The sequence below is a fragment of the Papilio polytes genome, unplaced genomic scaffold (genome assembly GCF_000836215.1).
Source record: "Papilio polytes unplaced genomic scaffold, Ppol_1.0 DF821044.1, whole genome shotgun sequence".
Classification (NCBI taxonomy): domain Eukaryota; kingdom Metazoa; phylum Arthropoda; class Insecta; order Lepidoptera; family Papilionidae; genus Papilio; species Papilio polytes.
In genome coordinates this window covers 178,992-201,337 of record NW_013528160.1, presented here as the reverse complement: position 1 = coordinate 201,337, position 22,346 = coordinate 178,992, and the positions used below count along the sequence as shown (strand labels likewise).

At 32.3% G+C, this 22,346-nt stretch overlaps 5 protein-coding genes across 8 annotated transcripts; 1 reads left to right on the top strand and 4 right to left on the bottom strand.

Moving 5' to 3' along the window:
• Positions 1-101: 101 nt before the first annotated feature.
• LOC106109890 lies at positions 102-3,053 on the bottom strand. The gene is made up of 3 exons (XM_013291534.1): positions 2,875-3,053; positions 2,491-2,554; positions 102-760 (listed from the first exon to the last, which is right to left on the bottom strand). Exons 2-3 carry the CDS (start codon positions 2,552-2,554, stop codon positions 102-104), a joined length of 723 nt encoding a protein of 240 aa, XP_013146988.1. The 5' UTR covers positions 2,875-3,053.
• A 465-nt stretch (positions 3,054-3,518) lies between these two features.
• LOC106109879 lies at positions 3,519-6,234 on the bottom strand. Of its 4 annotated transcripts, none has more exons than XM_013291521.1 (5): positions 6,112-6,234; positions 5,629-5,782; positions 4,911-5,263; positions 4,612-4,655; positions 3,519-4,325 (listed from the first exon to the last, which is right to left on the bottom strand). In XM_013291521.1, exons 3-5 carry the CDS (start codon positions 4,930-4,932, stop codon positions 3,744-3,746), a joined length of 648 nt encoding a protein of 215 aa, XP_013146975.1. In that variant the 5' UTR covers positions 4,933-5,263; positions 5,629-5,782; positions 6,112-6,234; the 3' UTR covers positions 3,519-3,743. The 4 variants fall into 4 exon arrangements, with proteins under 4 accessions (XP_013146975.1, XP_013146973.1, XP_013146976.1 ...); XM_013291519.1 differs by having other exon boundaries at positions 5,640-5,782; XM_013291522.1 differs by lacking the exon at positions 5,629-5,782.
• Positions 6,235-6,568: 334 nt separating this feature from the next.
• Positions 6,569-9,989, top strand: LOC106109918 (superoxide dismutase [Cu-Zn]). The gene is made up of 4 exons (XM_013291575.1): positions 6,569-6,838; positions 7,682-7,732; positions 8,841-9,011; positions 9,507-9,989. The coding sequence occupies exons 1-4, from the start codon at positions 6,773-6,775 to the stop codon at positions 9,681-9,683; spliced, it is 465 nt and encodes a 154-aa protein (XP_013147029.1). The 5' UTR covers positions 6,569-6,772; the 3' UTR covers positions 9,684-9,989.
• Positions 9,990-10,356: 367 nt separating this feature from the next.
• LOC106109881 lies at positions 10,357-11,530 on the bottom strand. The gene has a single exon (XM_013291525.1). The coding sequence runs from the start codon at positions 11,378-11,380 to the stop codon at positions 10,361-10,363; it is 1,020 nt and encodes a 339-aa protein (XP_013146979.1). The 5' UTR covers positions 11,381-11,530; the 3' UTR covers positions 10,357-10,360.
• Positions 11,531-12,295: 765 nt separating this feature from the next.
• LOC106109883 (protein takeout-like) lies at positions 12,296-18,639 on the bottom strand. Its single transcript, XM_013291526.1, has 5 exons — positions 18,527-18,639; positions 15,197-15,416; positions 13,219-13,349; positions 12,904-13,059; positions 12,296-12,553 (listed from the first exon to the last, which is right to left on the bottom strand). The coding sequence occupies exons 1-5, from the start codon at positions 18,579-18,581 to the stop codon at positions 12,402-12,404; spliced, it is 714 nt and encodes a 237-aa protein (XP_013146980.1). The 5' UTR covers positions 18,582-18,639; the 3' UTR covers positions 12,296-12,401.
• Between the last annotated feature and the right edge of the window lie 3,707 nt (positions 18,640-22,346).

The window sequence follows — 22,346 nt, the reverse complement described above, 5'->3', positions numbered from 1 at the left end:
ACACGACAGTTAAAATAAAAAATATAATTAATGGCTTCTTATAATTCGTATTACAATAAATACTTATTCTACTATAACCCATAGAAAAGTATAACATAAATTTAGTATACAATTATTCTCTTTTTAACCCTTTTCACTGGTCTTGAAAAAAATCTTTTAGATGTATTCGATTTCTTCCTGCAATTCCTCGAAGGGCATTTCGTTCGGAAGTTAAACGTTTTACCTTTGTACTGTCTTACTTTATTCCTTGGTTTATTACGATATGTTCTATTATCTTCTGATAAAACTTCACCTGCGCCAATTTCATTTCTTTCTGTACTTAAAATACTTCGTATACTTGTGTGTTCATTTTCTCCGTTCCCAATAAAAGGCTTAAATCCTTGCAGATTTATTTTGGAAGATAAATCAATGTTTTGATTTCCCCGCGGCGGTGTTTTGTTCAAAGTATTAATTTCTTCAGGTTTTTTATTGCCATCGTTTTCAGAATAACTGAAATAATTCATACTCTGTTCTGGTTTTAACGATTGTTTATAGTTTATATGCTTTTTATATTTATTATAAGGATATGTTGAACCTGATTGGTCGAAGCCGCTAGCTTCATAATTTCCAGTATGCTCTAAAACTATATCGTTTTTCTTCGTTGTTGGTGCATTGTATATCATAGAAGTCGGTAAACTAACGCCATACAATTCCTTGTCAGATGTTTTCCCATACAAATGTCCAACTTCTTTGAAATCCTTCTCCCAGTATTTGGATAAATCTATAAAAAAGCAAATTTAAAGATATAGAATATCGTAAGCAATTATTAGATGTCTTTGAATAATTTTGCAGTTAATTTAAATTAAAAAACACGTGAAAGTTTTATTAGAGTACTAAAATAGTGAAACAATTTAATATTTTCTGTATCTAGTTTTTACATCATATTGAAATCGGATCGATATCGATATTACGTAATACTTTGTTCACATATAAACTAAATCTATGTATGTAAAAACAAGTTTGTGCAAACTGTCCACAGGCGTTACTTTGAGGGAGAAAGCTGTAGATATAAGTGTGGACAGTAAAATTGTTTCTCTTCGCTTTCAATGACTCGAAACATTATAATTAGGGCTGCCACACCGATAGTATTAATTGATTTCTTTGTCATAAATAATTTCTAGTTTTAGAATTATTAGTGCTAGTCCTTTCCCTAGACTGACAAAGAGAATTATGTTTTTCGCGTGTATGTAAATTCCATTGCAACGGCCTAAAGCTTAACCGGCTGAAGCGATTTTATGATATCACATCAGCACAAAACATCTACAGAGAGATTTAAAATTCTATAATACGAGTAATAGTGAAAAAACCGAGAAATTCGAATCTTACTCTCCATTTCTTTTTCTTTTCTAAACATTTGACTCAATGGTTTTGAATATATTCATGTACGAGATCCGTTTAGACGTTTAGTCAACAAACTCTAACAAACATCCATCCATCTAAACTTTCGCATTTATAATATTAGTAAGATTAAATTTCGTCAATCAGGATTTTTTATTTAATTATGAAGGCACAGATGTATCAATTTGACTGTGGTTTATAATTGTTTTAGTTAAAATTGATTATAAATTCTGATATATTATTGTTTTTCATCAGTCAATCGTCAGCCCTAGTTCTAGCACCGGATGTAACTTATGGTAGTTTATCGTTACTGAGTCATCGTTCATTACAAATCGCAAAAACTTTGCTAGTTTTTACCAATCCATTAGTTTAATCATTCCAACATAATATACATCGATAATGATTGCCAAATTACTTCTGTGACACTTTAAAAGCATGCAAATAACCACCTTTCTCCTTTCAAATTGCACTTCCGTAACAAATATGGAAGCAGGAAAATTATTTGTTAATATCAAATAACACGTGTTACAAATATCATTTACATACGTGAAAAGTGAAATTATTAGATATTTTACATGCGGGAAACGGAAGACCGGATACGATGGAGCAATGGAGTTCGGATGACCCATTTTTATATTCTGCTTAGCAATAATTACAAACAAAAACAAATTAGCGTCATCTTAAATTGAACTCAGTAATAATAAAGCCGGCTATAAACGCTCGATTAGAACTAGGCTTACAAACTGTACAATTCAACTGACGGTTAATATTTTGCCTACACGCAGAACTCAGCGTCTGTAGCGGGCTTTACAATAAATATTAATAGATTTTCCATCTATTGTTAAATTTGCTAATGGTTTCCTAATTACTTCTCTACTAATATCCTGATTTTCCCTAAGTTAAAAGCGTAATTACTAATCGTTCAACTGTTCAATGCAAATGAGGCATCATCGTAATACAACCTACGCTTATCGAATATTTTTTTCAACATTGTCTATGGCTGAGTCACCCCTGACTTAGGGTAGTCTCCAATACCCTCAGTGGGGACGTATAGCTAGGGTTTGATATTACGGATATTAAGAAAAGTCGCTTATTGTTTTTTAAATCACTTACCATCATTAATTGTCCGAGCACTGCGGGCGCCGCACAGTAACGCAATAAACACCAGCATTGACATCTGTAAATAATACAGATTGTAACAAAGCATTATTAGAGTAATAGAATAATATTTTGATTGTAAAGTAAAATCGAATCTAAACAGAGAACTGCGTTTATTAGCTTTTGATTTTTAAAGTGTTTGAGCAAAGATTTAAAACTCTGCGCATATACTAGTCAAAATGAGATCAAATTCATGCAGAAAATTATTAGTGGAAACATTTTTTATCACTATAATAATATAAAAATACTGTTGGCGTGTCCAATTATATAAATTAAATAAGTCTTGGTTGCAGACCCAGAAGCGACGGTCAATTGTAATATTGAAATCAAAAACATTACCTTAATTATTTTAAATCGAAGCAAAGCACATGGCGTTGTCCCGAGGTCCTCTCTGCGCGTGCGCCGGATGAAAGTAAGCTGTCGAGATCACACACAGCGTATATAATCCCGCACTCACCGTATCTGTACCCACGTTGCCTTTCTAAAGCGAATATTAATTCAACATCTAATATTGCTGATTTGCTAATGTAATCTTCTATTTTTAAACGCATCTGTTCATAATATACAAGCTAAAAAACATTAGTTTAGATTCCAGCCAACGGAAGTAGCGTAGACGTAAACTAACTACTAACCATAGTAGCAAAATTACCTCTAAAACGAGATTATCAATTCGTTTGTAAAATATTGCTTTTGAAACTCTACCGCCCTGAGCGAGAATTCTACAGCGTCCCCTTTTTAAACCTTTACATGTAAACAGCGTTATCTCGACGTGGACCTTCGGCGCCTGTCTTTCTTGCAGCCCTGGGCGGTTGCCCAACCTCGCCCTTCTATAACGCTGGCCGAGTTACTTATACTTGCCTTTTCTCTGCCTTATCAATAAAATATGTATTGAAGCTTGTTTTGCTCCCCATTTTAATTTTTTTTTAACATAACCCAGGGTAAATGCAATTTATACTCCAAAAGGATAAAAAATAAAACAAAAACACTTGCAAAACATTTTTAATTTTACTTGTAAAAACCATTACAAAGTAAAGCACCATTACACTTTGTAAACTTGACAAATCGACAAACCAAGTAATTCCAAAGTAAATATCTACCACAACTAAAAATCACAGAAATGCATATTTGCATTTTATATTCAGTTCTTTTAATAAGCACTAATTCTCATATTAGTTTGATAATCAATTTTAATTAAATTACATAATATTTTATGTAACATTTGGTACAGTTTTATTTGGTGCTATTTCAATTTTAATTGCACAAAGATTACTACCGCTCGTATCAATGTCAATTTTCAGTTCATCTGGCTTATACCCCGGCTTCTCTCGCCTCAGCACTTCCATTTCCTTCTGTTTAACTAATCGAACACCCGACAACTTTTGTAATTCCATCAATTTTTTAATAAATTTCTTATCTGTAATTATCTCGTTGGAATTATCTTCAATTTCATTGAACTTCTTTGTTAGACCTTTTAAAGCGTTCAATTCTTTCAAAATGTTTTTCTCGCTGGCAATTTTATCTTCAATCACTTCCATATTACTTCCTTCGTGGTTTACATTAAAACATTTACTTTCAATTGGACTTTGTGAATCATTTCTATCGAAATCTGGCCAACTTTTTAAAGCAGTAGTAGTCGATTGGCTCATTCCAAAGCCGTCATCTTCTTCCTTGATAATTTTAAAATCATTATAACCAAAGGGAAATTCACATTTAATATTTTCACACATTAAAATCTTTTCATCCATCGCCAAGTAGAAAAATCTAACTCGGTTTTTGCATAAAGGACACATCTGGAACAAATTGTAATGGTTTACAATTATCTATTTTGGTAGAAATCAAAACGACAGATGTTCCATAGCAAATATAATTGTACAAATTGCCTAAAATGTACTATCTAGTAGCTATCTCTAAAAAAAATATCTCCTCCAGAGGGAGATAGGTACAAAACATTTAGAGTACATTTTTTGATAATAGGTACAATTTAATTTACTATAGTGTCTGCCGTTTAGACTCTAAACAATATCATTCCAATAGCACAGATTAAAACCAAACATTTTATAAACAATTGTTATATACCTCACAAAATTCTGCATTATTTGCATTATCAAACATCTTGCTGACTGAAAACAAACACAAAGATTAAATAAATCATATTATAATATAAAACATACTAATCATATTTAATACAATAATTACAAGCCTGAATGATGTAGGTTACTATATAACAAGTTAACAGATCTTGATGAAATTTGGCATAGATATTATATATAGTCTGGAATAACATGTAGGCTAGTAAACTTTTTGGTTTCCGCAGAGATGAAGTCATGGGCAAAAGCCAGTTATCTAATAAATATAATAAAATTCAAAATAAATACCTATAGTGTCCATTTCAATCATAAATCTTATTAATTGAATATATTGCTATTAACGCTAAATTTATTTTTATATATTTTTTTCAAAATAGATATAGGAACATTCTTTCAAGCGACCTATATCTCTGCCTACCCCTCTTGGCAGTGTTTGTGTCAGGAGGGAATGACACCCTTTGTCAGTCTTTTATAAACCATTTTATAATCTGTATTAAGGGTTCAACAGAGTGAAAAAGTAAAAATTCCTGTTAGCCTAATAAAGCCTGAATTATTCTAGTCTTTTCTTCTGAGCCTTGGTTCTTGTTATGGTTTCTTTTTAACTTCCTCCAGTCTTCTATGACAGCAAAATATCTGCAACACTGTAGGAAATGGACAAAATTTCATAAAAGTAAATGCTCACATACAATAATAGAAGATATTACAAAAAAAGAAAGCAAGTGGGAATTGCAATATATTTTTTCAAATCACTAACATTCCATTATCAGAAAATTTAATAAACTATGAGCTTTTGCTTATTTTACCGATTTGTACCAGTAACGGTTATAGCTCTATTAGCACCCTGGGCGGTCTCCCAACCTTGCCCTATCCAAATATTGGTATATTTCTGTACTCTGTTGGAACTATGTCACCATGCAACAATTATATATTATTTGGGTACAGAATGAAAAGCCTGAGCGCTCAAAATCTATTGAAATAAAAATAAAGCCCTTCTTCCACAACATACATTAAACTCACCCATGCCTCAAGCAATTTGTGTACTGCTATATATCTGTCTCGGGCAGGAATCGAACCCGGCATCCGTGACATTGAAGGCAGATAATTTGATTATTAACCCACTGGGACGTCGATTTATAGTTGTCTTCTTTTAGCGCCATTACCTATCGAAGGTTGGCAATCGTTATGCTAATGTAAACCGCCTCATTAAAAATATAGTGGAGTACAAACAACCTGTTAAAATAAAACTCCACCGACCCCAGCTTAAGAACAGAACTGTTCTTAGGTTAGTAAATACTGCTTAATCGTTTAAACTTACAATGTATTGTAGCCAAGAAAACACCAGAATTCAAATAATTTCCCGATCTGACAATGTATGAGTGACAATAATTAAATCTCGAATCTTTTTGAATTCAATTGTTTTGAATAACAGGTTATGTACAAAATTAAGTTTCTTTTAGGCTATAAAGCTAATGTAATTAAAAAAAAATACCTTTTTATATCCGTATTATATAAATAACTTGGCGCAACAAATTAGTTACCCAGAAATATATAAAATATTGCTTTAATTTTTATTATAATCTGACTTCCTGTTTTGATTTATACTTAGCAAAGAGTAGACAATGACAACGGCTCATGTGGGAATAATGTTTTTTCTTTAATCCCAGAAGTGTGTAAGGTTCCCTTGGATACATTTGATTCACATATTTGCTTGATAAAGCTACAATGATTATCTCATTGTTTGGCATTTTAAAAGGACATGCTTTTGTATGTGGGTAAAAGGTTTAGTTTGTTGTGGTATAAACCAAGCATAAGCAGGTAACACTAACGTATACATACATGTAAATACATGTTTATTGTTTATAATGGCAACTTTAATGCACATGTCACACAAAATTCTAGAACTAAGTTTTCTACAGCGTTCTACCTAATTCTACCCAATCCTACTGACTACTACTACCTACCACTACTACAGTAATATTATTATTCTTATCTCCTTGACTTAACTATTGCCAGCCATTATTTATTTCATTATTGCGCAAAACGTTGTAACAGAAGACACAATTAAAGTATTTCCGCATTAAAAAAAACCTTTTAAACATTAGTGCTGCACTACTTAAAGTTAGTTTTCATTATTATTGATTGTATTCAAAATGCCGGCTAAAGCAGTGTGCGTTTTAAATGGAGATGTTAAAGGGACTGTTTTCTTCAGCCAAGAGGTATGTATACCTACTTCCTTCGTGAAAATCAAGTCATCGTAAGACCTTGAAAAATACCTTTTTTCAAGGTCTTACGATGGGTCTTAAATGGGTTCAAGATTTATGATATTGTTAAACCGATGACTTTCGTTTATTTTTCTTATCAATCCGTATATTATAGGTAAAATCGCTTACAAATTGCTCACATTCATTTATCCTTGTAATGCACTGAGTGCACTTTACTTTACACAGTTTATAAATACATTTAATGTCTGTTGTATAACACTGAATATACTATGTCTATTGTATAACATTTTTTGATATTGGTGTTTTTCAAGACTTAATTTGAGCCATTTTATTCATTAAAATGCCTAAATAAATGTGACGTAGTATAAATATAAATGTTCTGTACTATTAAAAATGCACAATCATCAAAGACAACATCCAAAAAAATTATGTTCTACCTGACATTACAGATATTCTACTAAATATGACATATGTTTTCTTAACTTTTAATACTAAAATGTCTACAGATTCATATCTAAACCGTGCTACCACAAGCTTGTCTTAAACATGCCCATCCTATACTGTAATGGAAATACACTAGTAACTAGAATACTGCATGTAAGCTACTTGTTGGCTTGTTGCTACCTACAGATATGTAAGTGGCATGCTACTACCCCAATATTTGAATTTGTGATAGCTATGGGCATGCAAGTTAATGAAGAAGTAGATGAGATATCCCCTAAGCTTGACAGCCACGCGGTTTCATGAACTGACATCCAAGCTATTGTTCCATTTTCCTGGTATGTGTGTTTCCGCCCTACAAAAATGTACTTATTTTTTAAACCTTTTATTTTCCAGAATGACAAAGCCCCAGTAGTGGTGACCGGAGAGGTGTCAGGATTAACAAAGGTCAGTGTAATTAAATATTTTACCATTCATATATCTTTAATTATATAATACATTTTACATTATTTATAAAAATACAAAATAATAAAGCATATTAAAAGAATAGAGCACCAATTGTTGCAGATTTGATAAATAATTATTATATATTATTGTTATATTTCTTATTTGTGTTTATTTCATTGTAATAACAGTTAACAAGTGCCCTTGATATTAATTGATTACCGTTGTAAGTACCAGGTTGTTATGTAGTTTTCCACTTGTTACAATTAAATGTTACTTAAACTATATTCAATAGAATAGAATAGAATTCAAGATAACTAATATACTAAGTTGTACTTCAACAGTAATAGAAATATACTTTGGTCTAAAATCTAATAAAAAAAAAACAGATTAGAACAAGGCAACTAACAATACTATTATTATAAAACATTGCCATCATGACTTTGCGATTTTATAATGTAGAAACTGCAATATCTACAACTAGTTAGGTTAAAAAACACTATCAAGCTAAATAATGCTGAGTAATAATTTAGTTACGAAATCGATTAATTATCATACAAGGTCACATGACCCATAGTGACGCGCGATACTAACTTGAGTACATATGTATATCAAAATAGACTGTACTTGCTTGCTACATACATCTGTCTACTTATTATTAGAAACATAAGATATGTTTTACACATAATTACCTTTTGGACATCCCTTCTGCATAGTTTTTAGTTAACTAGGGCATAAGGATGTTTCGTATTTATTATCCATCCATTTAGAACATGGGTGCCTTCAAGAGCAGGGCTAATTGGTACTTACTGAGCTAGCGCATGACATCCTTCGACCGCGTCTTTACTTTGTTTAGGTGGAATCATGGCCAAGATCTGGTTTATTTCTAATAAAAAAATCTTCATAGACAGGGATCTATGTAGAAGCAGATTGATAGGCAACAACTAGGAAAGTAGTAGTTACAGCCTGAGTGGGATAAAAAACGTTCCTAGACGGTGGGCTTTTACATTTTTTAAGTATGATCCAACCTTATTTCTAAGTTGTCGTTCTGGAGTCATTTGATAAGACATACATGCCTGATGTAAACTTGTGTCATTTGTACACCTTTCAGGGTAAACATGGTTTCCATGTGCATGAGTTTGGTGACAACACAAACGGCTGCACGTCCGCCGGCGCACACTTCAACCCAGGGAAGCAGGAGCACGGCGCGCCCACCGCCACCGTGCGCCATGTCGGCGATCTCGGCAACATCGAGGCCACCGCTGACGGAGGAGTCACAAAGGTACGGCCCACACTTCATCTTTTACATTCCTTTTGAATAGAGACAACTATAGTTATAATACAAGACACTTGACAAAAGAGATTAATTTTTTCATGGGATACACTTTAGATTATTCCTTTTAACTCTATATTACAATGATAATGTTTTAGTTTTTAATGTGCATTCATATTGTAAATTGAATTGTTATGCAACCTGAAATACACACATTGGACAGATAACGTTTTTTATGTTTAAGTTAATTTCAAATGAAAAAAAAACGAAGGTTCATTGAATCCTATTAAGACCCTTCAATAGTAAAAAACTTTTACAGTGATATTAAAGACTGATTACCGGCTATTAAATGATATGGGATGCATAGCTAGAGATAATATCCTCTATTTGTGAGGTTGTCCTTTGTTGACGAACATTCATGTATTTGCAAATGCATGTTTGGGAAGCGGTCGCTATTTAGTCAAAAAAACACACTAGAATGTTTGTCACCATATCTTGTTGCAGGTTTGCATCCAAGACTCGCAGATCTCCCTGTCTGGACCGAACAGCATAATCGGGCGCACGCTGGTGGTGCACGCGGACCCCGACGACCTCGGCATCGGCGGCCACGAGCTCAGCAAGACCACCGGCAACGCGGGCGCGCGCATCGCCTGCGGGGTCATAGGACTCGCCAAGTCTTAATGCACCAACTAATATAGCTCTTAGTCTATATCGGTCCAAATATTGTCTATGGTTTGACATATTCTTAAAACAAATTATATAATTCTTGTTGAAGTCGTCTTATCCACTTATTTATTGTCCTACAGTAAAATTTGGACCACATTGTCACAACTTGTAGGGAACCAGTTGAATATTCTCATGTTATTTAATGCTAGATTTTTGCATTCCTTAAGCCTACCATTGCTCTTGTTGCTGTCCTCCAGTGGGTGTAGGGAACATTGAAATGTATGCTTGTTTTGTTTTTTTAATAAATGTTTATAACTAGCACAGATAGTTTCATTTTAATCATAAAAATGTGTGCAACCGTTACAGATTTTTTTTAATTGAAAATTTAGTGTTGCGAGTAGCATCACCCATTAATACAAGAACCTTTTAATTAAAATAACAAATATAGTGTTTTTCTATAAAAACTTACTACCATATTTAAATACAAATGACAAAAAAATAGTAATGAAATGATAAAAGTATGTTTTTTGTCAAATTGTAGATGACACTATCTACTTATGTAAATTCAGTTGAAAAGCAGGACTGAAGACAATATCTTGAGAAATTATTACATTACAAACAAGATAGTTCACAAGCAGGAAAAGAATAAAGCAAATAAAAGTTAGTAAGGTTACTAAATAAAAACTAATAATTTATGAATATTTTAATTGACTTATTGAATATGTAATATGACCATTTTGTGTAAAGAACATGTTATCTGAAGTATTGTGAGGCAGAAACATTCTGGGTGTGCAGAAGTTCCACCTCCGCAGGGTGTCCTCACTCTGCACACTGAGACAGGCCCAGTAGTTGCTCATTGATCTGCTCGAGACATATTCTGATAACTTGGTACACAGTTCTACAATAAGTGTAGATGTCAAAAATCCTTTAACAACAAGCAGAGCTATCCTTTTAGTTTCTAATGGATTGCTGCACTCCGGTTCAATGTATGTACTGATATATGATTCATCAGGATTCAAATCAGCATTGTGACTCAACATTCCGACCCATTCAACAATTTCCTCAATTTCCACATTTTCCAGAGATGGCACTTGGGTTATTTGAGGTGATATCTTCTTAGTTTTAAGAGAGCAGAGTGTTACATCTATGTCCTTGTTGTGGAAATATCGTGCTACTGTTGATGGACAAACATCATCCGAATGCGGCTCCCAATATATGTGAAAATCAAATGTTCCCAATTTACGTAAAGCATGTTTAATTCTGTCAGTATTCTTGATGTTTTTTAAATCGATGTTAACCTCGTAATAATTGTGAGGACGTTTCGATCCTTCGAGACCGAGTGTTTGGTATGTGTAATCTAGAACATGTAAGGTTAGTATTCCATCTGGCGTTATAGCAACGCAGTTTTTAACAATGCAGTTTCTGTCTGCGGATAAACAATACAATTTTCCATTCCTGACAAAACTTTTAATAAACACGTTATCGACAAATTCTGTAAGAGGACAGCCACTTAATTTGTAAGAATCGCTGTCTTCGGTAATTATTTCCTCGAGAGAACTCGGCACATTGATCTCGTCAGGACAAGTAATAATAATGCTTTTATAGAAATTATTAACTTTCATAGCTTCGATAATTGTCTCAACATTTTGATTTGTTCTGTGAATAGTAGATACTTTTGGTGAAGGAAAATTACTTATTTCTGGACAGATCATATTGTGGACGAAGTGTTTATATTCACTGTTATTGTATTATGTTTGCAAAATTATCTTTACTTCAAGAATACCAAGTTCAAGTTTTCAAGTTTTCAAGTTTTATTATTCATCTTTTGTAAAAATTCTAATTTTCAAATGTCCATGTCCAACATAAAATTATAGTTTGTTTGTCTAAATAAGAATGATTAGTTTGACAATTCAGTAGGGATGGAAAATCGTATTTGGATATTATCGATTTTCACTTTTTTAGAAATTGTTATCGATAGAAACTCATTTACAGTTAAATACAAATCACTATTTTTTTTATTAAAAGATAAATAAATCATAAGTTATGCATAGAAAATGCACAGAACGAGAGTTGAAAGATATGGTATACTTGTATGGTCGCGCATAATGTAATTGGTGTTCGTTATTATTATTGTTATTGCTATAACTATGTTCACCACTAGAACTGTTTTTATTTATTTTAATTTTTATTTTAATAGTGTTAATTATATTTGATATATTTTGTTCTAACCGAATATCGATAATTCTTAATTTCTTCTGAATGCGATATGTCCATCACCATGATATCCGTCCATTTGCCTTCATAGTATAATTCGATACTTCATGTGCATCATCAAACTTATCGATTTTAAAATGTAATGTCAATGTCAAATCTCTATGATATACAGGCAACCTCTACAAATGGACAGGCTATTGGCGTATATATTTTGTGCCTATTTGATTTTTACAATTTAAACATTGTCCGAAGTGTACTCTCGGAAGTATCGAAGATTCAAAGCATAGGTCATTGCATAAAAAGGTAAAAAAAAAGAACAAACGCAGTCGGACAAAGGAACAAAAAAAAAACAAATTCAGTTAATAACATTTATCGTATACTGTTTCAGAGGATAAATAAAAGTTCAATCTTTTTTAAACATTTATATTTAAATTGTTATTGCATTTTTAGCAAACGAAACTTAACCTACCATCACAAAATGCTGTACAATACTATTTACAATAAACTAGTGTGTTATGTTCAAGGGATGTAAAGTTCCTCCGCTGGCACCGCCTTGTAGAGGGCTTTGAACTCCTCGAATACAGCTGCAATGATGGTGTGTATGATCGGCGGCGCTATCTCTTGCATAACATCTTTCCAGCTTGTGTTCGCGAATTCTAATACTGGATCGGCTGAAAGTGATACATTTCGACTATGATAGATTAGCAGGATATAAGGCGGCCGGACAACCGGTAATTTGGCATTGCAGTATTCCCTATTGCTAGTACCAAGTACTAGATCACGATGTCGACGACAGAGCAATGTGGAAGTAATTAACAAAGAAAGCTGACCCTACTATATGGGATACTAACTAGGAAGTGAGAAAGGGAGTAATCACCCTACTAATAACAAAATAATACTTTGTACGTATCCCAAGTAAAATGTAAAAATGTAGTGTTCATTTAAACGTTTTCCACACATATTAGTCAAATGGTTTTGTCAAAATTACATTTTATTGTATTGTATAATCAGTTATTTTTACCTAGAGCTTTGTTTCCATTGAAGAGGTTGTCGAAATGGAACTTGACTCCGGTCTTGACCTGGAAGGATTCCCGCCACTTGACGACCTTCCAGTGCTCCTTGCCGTCAGGCCCTTGCTCTGACGTCAGGTCTGTTAAGATCTTTATCACGATGTCACCTAGTAATTAATTATAAACATTTTTTAAAACAATGGTAAAAATAATCCACAGCTGTAGAAATATTTTTTAATAAAATTACCAATAATACAAAACAAACTTAATATTTAAACTATATTCCACAAAATTTTACTAGACATATATAGATATAAAACACTTACGAATATCAATCTTGTACCTGCCCTTGCCCTGCACAGGCAGAATGAGCAGCTGCCCGTCCAGCACGTAGTCGCCCTCCAGCGACATGTCGCAGCGCAGCACAAGTACCTGTTTGCCCTTGATCCGGTCGTGTCTGCGAATAAACGAATTCCTTTAAAAATCTATTTTATAAATTCTTGCATGTTTGAAATGTTAGGCTTTTAGAGGAACACAAATCATGCCCATTCTAGACTTTTTATCCTTAAATGGCGATTCTTATTCGTGTTGGCAACATTAGGACATACAATTTAAGTTGGCTGCGCAATACCTATCAGTAAAAGACAAATTGGCGCGAATGCGTCTGACAGGTTGGCGGCGGCGTTGTGTGGAGGTTTTGGCGGGCTCTTTTCCGAGTGAAGGAGTAAAGATTTCAAATCAGTCAGTGTGACTGTACTGAGTTAAGTACACGTTGTTAATCTTACTAATTTTATAAATGCGAAAATTTCGATGGATAGATGGATGTTTTTAGAGTTTGTAGCGTAAACGGATTTCGCGGAAATTTTACATAGAGTACAGGATAGTCTGGAAGAACACATAAGAGGCTACTTTTTTTTTTTTAGAGGGCGAAAGCTAGTGTATATAAAACTAAATTATTTAGTAACATAAAATTAAATCAATGAAATACCTAAATAGCAATCATTTAAAGCTGAAAACTTCGATCAATAAAAGATCAGAAAAAAAACGTAAAGCCTATATTTCTTTTCCATACTTGGACGGTAAATTGAAATTGTTACCTAGATAACCAATCAACAATGTTAGCTTTACCTACTGCAATTAGTGTCAGATTAATAAATCTTGAGTTCCGTAATAATATAATTATGACGTACCTATCAGTATAATCTGTAATAATTGTCTGTTGATCTTTGACCTTGAGACTGAGCCAAGAATAGCAAGTTTAATAAGAATAAAATTACCTGTACTTTTATTGTCGTCGTTGATAAATAAAAGAAGTTGACATATTTAAGAGTTAACAAATGAACCAATTACAATTACTGCAATTGTATTATCCATTTTTTATTGTACAAGACATGTCAACTAACATTAGGTATTAAACAAAACGACTTAATTTTATCCTGTAGTGTCGATTAGACAAAAAAAAAACATACAGACGAATTGAGTACCGTCTTTTGGGAAGTCGGTCAATAAAATACCTTTGACTTTTGCTACATCTATTCAAGTCTAGTCACCTATACATATTTTAAAATTCCATTCGCTTATATTGCATTATGAGTAGTAAATTCAAATAATTTTAGCTCGTAGTAAGTTAGCGAGTTTTCTTTTTTTAGATTATATTTCTTTGTAATTAAATAAAAAATATTTTAGTTGTGAATAGTCATTTAAATAAAAATGGATATTAAACGATGTGTTTTAATAAAATCTATTCTGTTTCACAACGGAATAAACATACATTTGAATTATAAATGTGTTATTATTAGATTATACCTAAGTATATAATTTAGTTGGAGCTAATTTATAAAAATATAATGCTTTGTTATAACGAAAATATTTCTATCATCAAATAACCAGTTATTTTAGCATTTATAAAATGCCACGGTTATCCTTTTATATTCTTGAAGAGGTAAAAGGAAATGCAATCTGTTTATGTAAGAGCAGGAAGATCGTTTGAAGGTGAACTCGCAGAAAAAGAAAATAATAATTACTGGTCATATTTTAAGCCATTAAGCTAAAAATAATTAAACGTACGTAAGAACACATAACCCTAAACAAACTTAATTTGACGCTAATCCTCGTGGATACCAGTATATTATCGTAATATTTTTTTCTATTCTTAAATTAATTATGACGTTGAATTGAAATGCGATGTACGTAAGACTACATATTAATAAAAGAGCAAGATTTTCTGTGAGAGCGGTGATCTCTGCCTACCCCTTTACTGGAGCTGTATCCTTTACCAGACAAAATAAAGAAGTAAGTACATACTTGAGGGTTTCAATCTTGCAGTCCTTGAGTCCGGTGAGCTCGGTGTCGGTCATGGTGATCTTAAGGGAGCCTTGTTCGCTGGTGATACGTGGTACTTTGAGTGGGTCCAGCGGCTTCATGCCGAACTCGGGGATGCCGCGTGCAAGCAACGGCATCAAAGCCGTAGCGGACGCTTGGACGCATGCGGTGTCGCCATTCTTGCACGGCGTTATGAACGGCGCTGGAGAATAATTACTAATTAATATAGCTTTTGATAATAGTATAGTGAGCTTTATAAGAAGATTTAAAAAAATTAAATACCACATTGTTTTTACATTAATAGTAACAATTACTTTAAAATATTATAACATTTCAGATATAATGACTAGAGATAATCTAAGAATGTGTGGTATAAATTTGTCCTTTGTTTATTACATACTTTTCAAACTTCAATTTACAATAAAATATTTATTTAAGTACCAACTATAAAGTACTCGTAGTAACTGTATTATAATTAAACTGTGATGTAATTATTTTTACTAACTGACATGTTGTAAAGAGATGTATTGCGTGAAAGGTGACATGATCAAGGGAGTGATGACTGAGATGACGTATGATTGTGTTATGTGGAGGACAAAAACTCCTACGGGAGTAGAATAAAGAGGAAGATGATAAGATGTAATTATTTTTATTAATTGATATTGTAGAGATAATTTGTAAAGGATTACGAAGTACCTATACTTGAGTGAATTTACAGACATCAAAATGGAGGAGGTTATAACTTATATACGCGAAGTGAATTACGTATTGTGGTAAAACAATACATTGCATAGATAATTCCTCTCGGTTTATAATTTATAACTAAGTAGATCACGAAGGAAGGTCAAGTTAAACGGAAACCGGTTATATAACATTACTATTCATAAACAATACGTTTAGAAATTTTAACGAAAAAAATACTGTGTTATTTTCCAACCGAATAGCGTTATTGGCATTTTATAGTTCTGTTTACATAACATTGCATGTTTACCGCTTTTCAAAACGTTTCAATGTTTCCAATTTGATTTATTTTTCAAATTAAATGTTTTATAGCTTTTTTTCTATTCTACTGTTGTATTGTGTAAGAGAAAATAAATCAAATCAATGTATGAATGTAATAAACACATAAAGAAAACTATTAAAGTTTTCACATAGTTTAAGAAATAAAAATTTGTTGATTTATTTTTCCTGACTGAAAGTATTATGATACTTGACTTGCAACACGTTGAAGATTATTTCGAACAAATAGTTCTAAAAGAAATATAATTTTCCCTAGTATTCTAAAATGAAAAAAGTAACTAATAACTGGCAATGTATAAGTTCTTAAGATTTACTAGTTATATTACGATATCATGTCGTAGTTGTTTTGATAGATTTATCGGAAAATTTAAACTTAGATCTTATCTTACTTATATTATAAATGCGAAAGTTTAGATGGATGGATGTTTGTAAGTGTTTGTAGCCTAAACTGCGGATGAAATTTAACATAGACGTAGAGGTTAGTCTGGAAGAATACATAGGATAGTCACTTTTGTTTTTTTTTTTTTTTTCATCAATTACAATGCTAGTTGTAGTATATTTATAAAAAAACTTAATTTGATTCAACATTTTTACATAATAACGTTCTTAAAGGGCTATTTTATTTAATTTCGTGCTTCCGTTTGTATATTTGTTGACCTTATTTTATTTATTTCCTTGTTTACGTTAGATCTGCCCTGAATACGTGCGTTACTACGCATCCATAACAATAAAACCTTGCTAAATAATATTTTGTCTATTTGAATACAAAGCATTTTAAAAATGTAATAAAAAGTATTGTTCCGATCAAGAAAACACGATCAGGTTAAAAAAAAACTAATTAGTGATATTAATTACCAATTAACAAGAATTTGTTGCAAATACTAAATATATAAATCTTTGCTTTATATGGGAAAAAATGACGGACGGAAGTTAATTACCTGTCGGGCATTTTAATTTGTTTTTAGTTCTTAAAGTATTTTTTACAATAAAAAGAATTGGATTCAAAAATCAAAAGACTATTCGATTTTTAGTTGTTTTTTTTTAAAAGGTGACATGATCAAAAAGGGAGTGATGACTGAGATGACGTATGATAGAGTTATGTGGAGGACAAAAACCGTTGCGCCGACCCTACGGGAGTAGGAGAAGGAGATGATGATGATGATGATGATGATGATGACTCGATTTTTAGTTGTGCAACTAAACAGTTGATTGGACAGCGAAACAATCGACAATCGCACAACAGGCGATAGTTTTGTAAAAGGTGTACGCCCTCTGTTATAATAAAAAAATTACTACTTAGTATATTTGACCTAAGTTTGATACTAAAAGAGTCTATAATTTATTTGAATAAATGCTAATTTTGTTTACTTGTTCCATAAATCCGGATAAAAAGTTGAGAGTTCTTTATCTCTGGCTGATGGCGATTATTATTACTATATTTTCAGAATAACGATGACTATTTTATACATTATTACTAATTCTAATTAAAAACAAATTTAATACAATGAGAATTACACCAAGTTATCTATAACATCTTTTATTACGTTAATAGTTATTGTTTTATCTGATACTTAGTATTATTGTCTATAGAAATCTATTGTACCTATTATTTAATACTAGCTTTCGCGCACGACGCTGTTCGCTTGGAATAAAAAAAAGAAAAGTAAGTAGCCTATGTCTTCTTCCAGACTATCCTCTACATCTATGCCAAATTTCATCAAGATTCATTCAGCAGTTTAGGCTACAAACTCTAACAAACATCCATCCATCTATCTATCTAAACATTCGCATTTATAATATTAGTATGAAGTATGATAATCATATTATAAAGACAGTCGTGTTCACTCAATCAAATGTAATGAAAATTGCAAATAATTTGCATGTCTAAACAAATATTAACACAAACTAAACAATTACAAAATGTTATGTCTATACAAAACAAAGCAAACTTAATTTATTGCGCACTCAGAGAAGTTGCCTTTAAGAAAACTAGGTTTAGGCGTCATACTAAAATAATACTAAAGAACTATCTAAGTGTGAGCTTTACTATGAGAGACAATAAAATCTTATACCTTAAAAGCCTTTAAAGACAACATAATCTTTCTTTTTTCCTACTTTTTTGTTTCAAGACATGGATCGCAAAAAGTCGTGGACTTTATAGAGGAGGGGACACACAGAGAGAGGATATTTCCCGGATATTTTGCCCTATATCTTGGCCTCTTGCTCGTTTGCTATTTTGTACAAAAAAGTAATCGAAAAGCTAAGTTATGTGAAGTTAAAAAAATCACGTACCCGTGGCGGACTTTACGTTCCAGAAGAGTGCAAGAAAGCAGAAGTAGCGAAACATGGTGACAGAAGATGCTAACGGCGACAGTACAGCAGCTGCCGTGCGCAGCCGCGATGGTTATGAGCTGGCAACAGAAACTCAACCTTATATGAGGAAACGCAGCGCTTTACCATCGAGTCACCATATTTACAAACTTTGATGGACAGTATTTTAAGCTCGAAGTATTTTTTCAAGCTCTAACTATGAATTTGTGATAGTTATGTTTTAAAAAACGTTACGTTACATACGAACATTATAATGTGCCAAAATTTTGCTTTAAAAGATATTTTTTATTAGTAACCTTGCAATTTCCACAAAAATTACGCGTTAGAACATTTTATAATAAAAGGAAGAATTCTTTTAAATGCAGAGGACATCAATTAAAGCAAATATATTTCCTTTACTTTTGTGGATAATTATCAAATAAAAATATAATTCGGGAAATGTATATTTGTGACACGACGTGTGGTCACCCAACATGTCGACGCAGAGGCTGCCCTGGCTGTTGCGGTGCTGATTACAAGCGGATGCATTTACGTCCAATACTTGTTTATCGATTAATATTAATTATAAGTCCTATGAGTTTGTTGAAGGCGAAGGAAGGAAGAGGATTTCGAAGACTTTTGTTTTTTTGCAAGATTTCAGGCTCGTATTCTGTTGTTTTAAAACTAACTCATCAAATTAACTAAACTTCTCGTTTCAAACATTTCTATAATATTTCTCTTAACTTGGTAATAATTAAAAAAGACAGGAACAGTGCATGTTACCTCGATTTTGAAGGAAAGTGGGAAATTATTTTGCATATCTTGTCAACCTTTTTGAAATATTTTAGCTTAGTCAACTAAATATTAACTAATTGTTTTACATAACATAATGATGCTTCATGACTATTATTTCGAATTCATTTTTAACAATTACTTAATTATTAAATACTAAATGTTGCTCGCGACATCGTCCGAATGAAATAAAAGTTTTTTTAATGGCTCAAGAATCTGAAATCGGCCCAGTTGTTTTTGAGTCAATACATACAAAATCTAAAAATCCCTCTTTATGATATAGATTTATATAACTTTGCATAAATTTTCTATATTTCGAAGGTATATTAGTTGTGCATGCATATAGAATTCTTGGTATTAACATAGGAAGTTTTTTATAAAGTAAATTCTGCATTCAAATGTACCGTATAACGACTAGACAAATATTAGCATATTCAATATTATTGGAACTCGATAGCGACGGTTCTTTAACATAGGAGTTTCCTTATTTATTGTTAGCGTCTGATAAAATTAAAACCAGAGTATAGGCCTTGGAAGATAGAAAATATTTTACGCACCGAATTTATATGAAAACTTGTGGAATTCAAAAAGAACTTTCGGCCGAATACTGAAACGACATTTAAACATATAACAGCGTCTAAAATGAAGGCCACGCTTAAATTCCTTACTTTTATCTATATCTGTACTTAATATTATAAAAAAGTAAGATTTTTATTTTTAGATTTTTATATGTATTCGATTCACGTAAAAACTACTGGGGCGATTTCAAAAATTCTTTCACGATTAGACAGGTAATTTATCTGTTGGTAACATAGGCTATACTTTTTATTATTTTTTAATTAAACGCGGGCGAAGTCGTCATCTATAAGATTGTAAGCTTCGTTTACGAAGCGAAGTATTCAAGGTTCGTTTACACTATACGTTGTACTGTCAGGGAAACTTAAAGCTACATTGGGTTGAACATTTTGACCCGAGACGCGGAACAAAAACCAATACAACGCAGCTTATAAATGTGTCGAAAAAAAAAATCAAAGTTAGTGATACAGGGCTAGTTTCTTTTTTATTATTATCCCTTTGTACCACTCATTGTTATTTAAGTAGTAATTTGTACTAAGAGGCAGAATTTGTCTCGTTGCAATGAACAAGGCAATTTTTACTGAAGTGAAAAATTGCAGATTTTCTTGACTGTACTATACCATCCATGTCCCATTAGTAAAATAATAAAAAGTTTCTTGTCTATGTAACTTTGTTAATTCAGTCAACTGAGTCTTCACTCTGTCATGGAAAACTTTATGGTCTATGACCTGATATATGTAGGTACTTGTAGAGTAAAAAAATAAACTCCCTCCATTTACGTTTTAGCAACGTTCACTACGTTATAAAAACTTTTATGTTCTATATAATTGACATGTGATTACTGACTTCTTGATCTTTGAATGTAATTATATTTTTACGTCATAACGAGATAAAATATTTTACATTTTGAATAAAAGTAATCGTTCAAAGTGCTAGCGGCACCGTATACCATACTTCTGTTTTAACCCCTGGAAGGAGCATCTTCGATCTGTCAATATAAGATCAGTTTAAACTGTCAGTCAGACTGACCTGTAGCTGTAATTTTCCGTTACGTCTTTTAACATTCCTTTAATTATAATATTAATAATCTTAATTATATCTTGTTTTGTTTTTTATATACCTAGGACTTTATAATACATTTTTATTAAATAAACGAGCTGTTCCCGTGCGGCTTCATCTACATAAAATTATTTTAATGTTAACATTTGTCAAATTTTTAAATTGTAAATGTTAAATTCATTTAAATGCTCAGATGACAACGAACGCCTTCGACATTGGATAACAAAGACCGTTACTATGACAACCTTGCTTCCTTCATATGGCAGCTTGTAGTTTATGGTCCTTTTCCCACGTGAAGGTTTTTCCAATTAATTTACCCCTAAGTTTAATAGCGTGACACATAGCCTAAAGCGAGTTGTAAGTGTAGGGCTTTTTATTTAAGAAACAATTATTCAAAAATATGCTGTGATTGCTGACATCCTACGCCACGAAGTAGTGTGTGTTTACGATTCATTATATTAGTGTAGAAGTATAGAGTATTTTTAGCTTTTCCTGTTGTCTTTTTGATTTATTATAATCAAGTGTGCACTCAAGTGTTAGTAATAAAAGTATAAAACTAGGTATTTTGTTACGGTTGATTGCCGCCGCGCTGGAGCATCAAGTCAAAGAGCACCATAAATTATTTATGCAAATATGAAAAATCCATGTTATTATAAGACCTAGGTAAACGAATCTATGTTAACAGACTTAGAGAAACTACTAAACATCACGAGTACAAACAAAATATTTGCAAAGTGACAATTATATAGGTTTTTTAAACGTATAAAATGACCAAGCGGCCACCGGAATACCGAAGTGACCGCTGTCTACAGACATCCGCATTTGCAGATGCGTTGCCTGTCTTTATTCAACACAGGAAACGCTGAGAAAGAGCATATCTCCCCTACCTATGCGTCCTATGCCCCACCAAATCCACTTCCTTTTCCCATCCTTTACATTGTAATAGAGGGGTAGATTTGATATGTAGATTACATAAAATTCCAGGCACATTATTTTGTCGTATCTCAACATCTCTTGTACATTATTCGAGAAAGGATTTTTTACGACTGGTTCCGTGGAAATCCACTTTAATTCAAATAGTAAATTGTACACTAACTTTGAAGATCGTAAACAATGATGACGTCAGCAAAGTGGTAGATGGGTTCTCAGAATTGAGAACGAGCATAGACAAGTAGAAATAGTAAACAAGGATCTAAGTGCTGTTTATAAACTCTTGTTTTTTTTTTAAATTAATATTTATTGCACGAATGACTTCAATACCACACACCATAGATAAGAAACATGTCAAGAGTTCACAATTCTGCGTTACGTTTTAATAGTGCGTGTTGGAGGCCTAATAGTCCTTCTTTTTTTTTTTTTTTTATAGTAAAAGGGG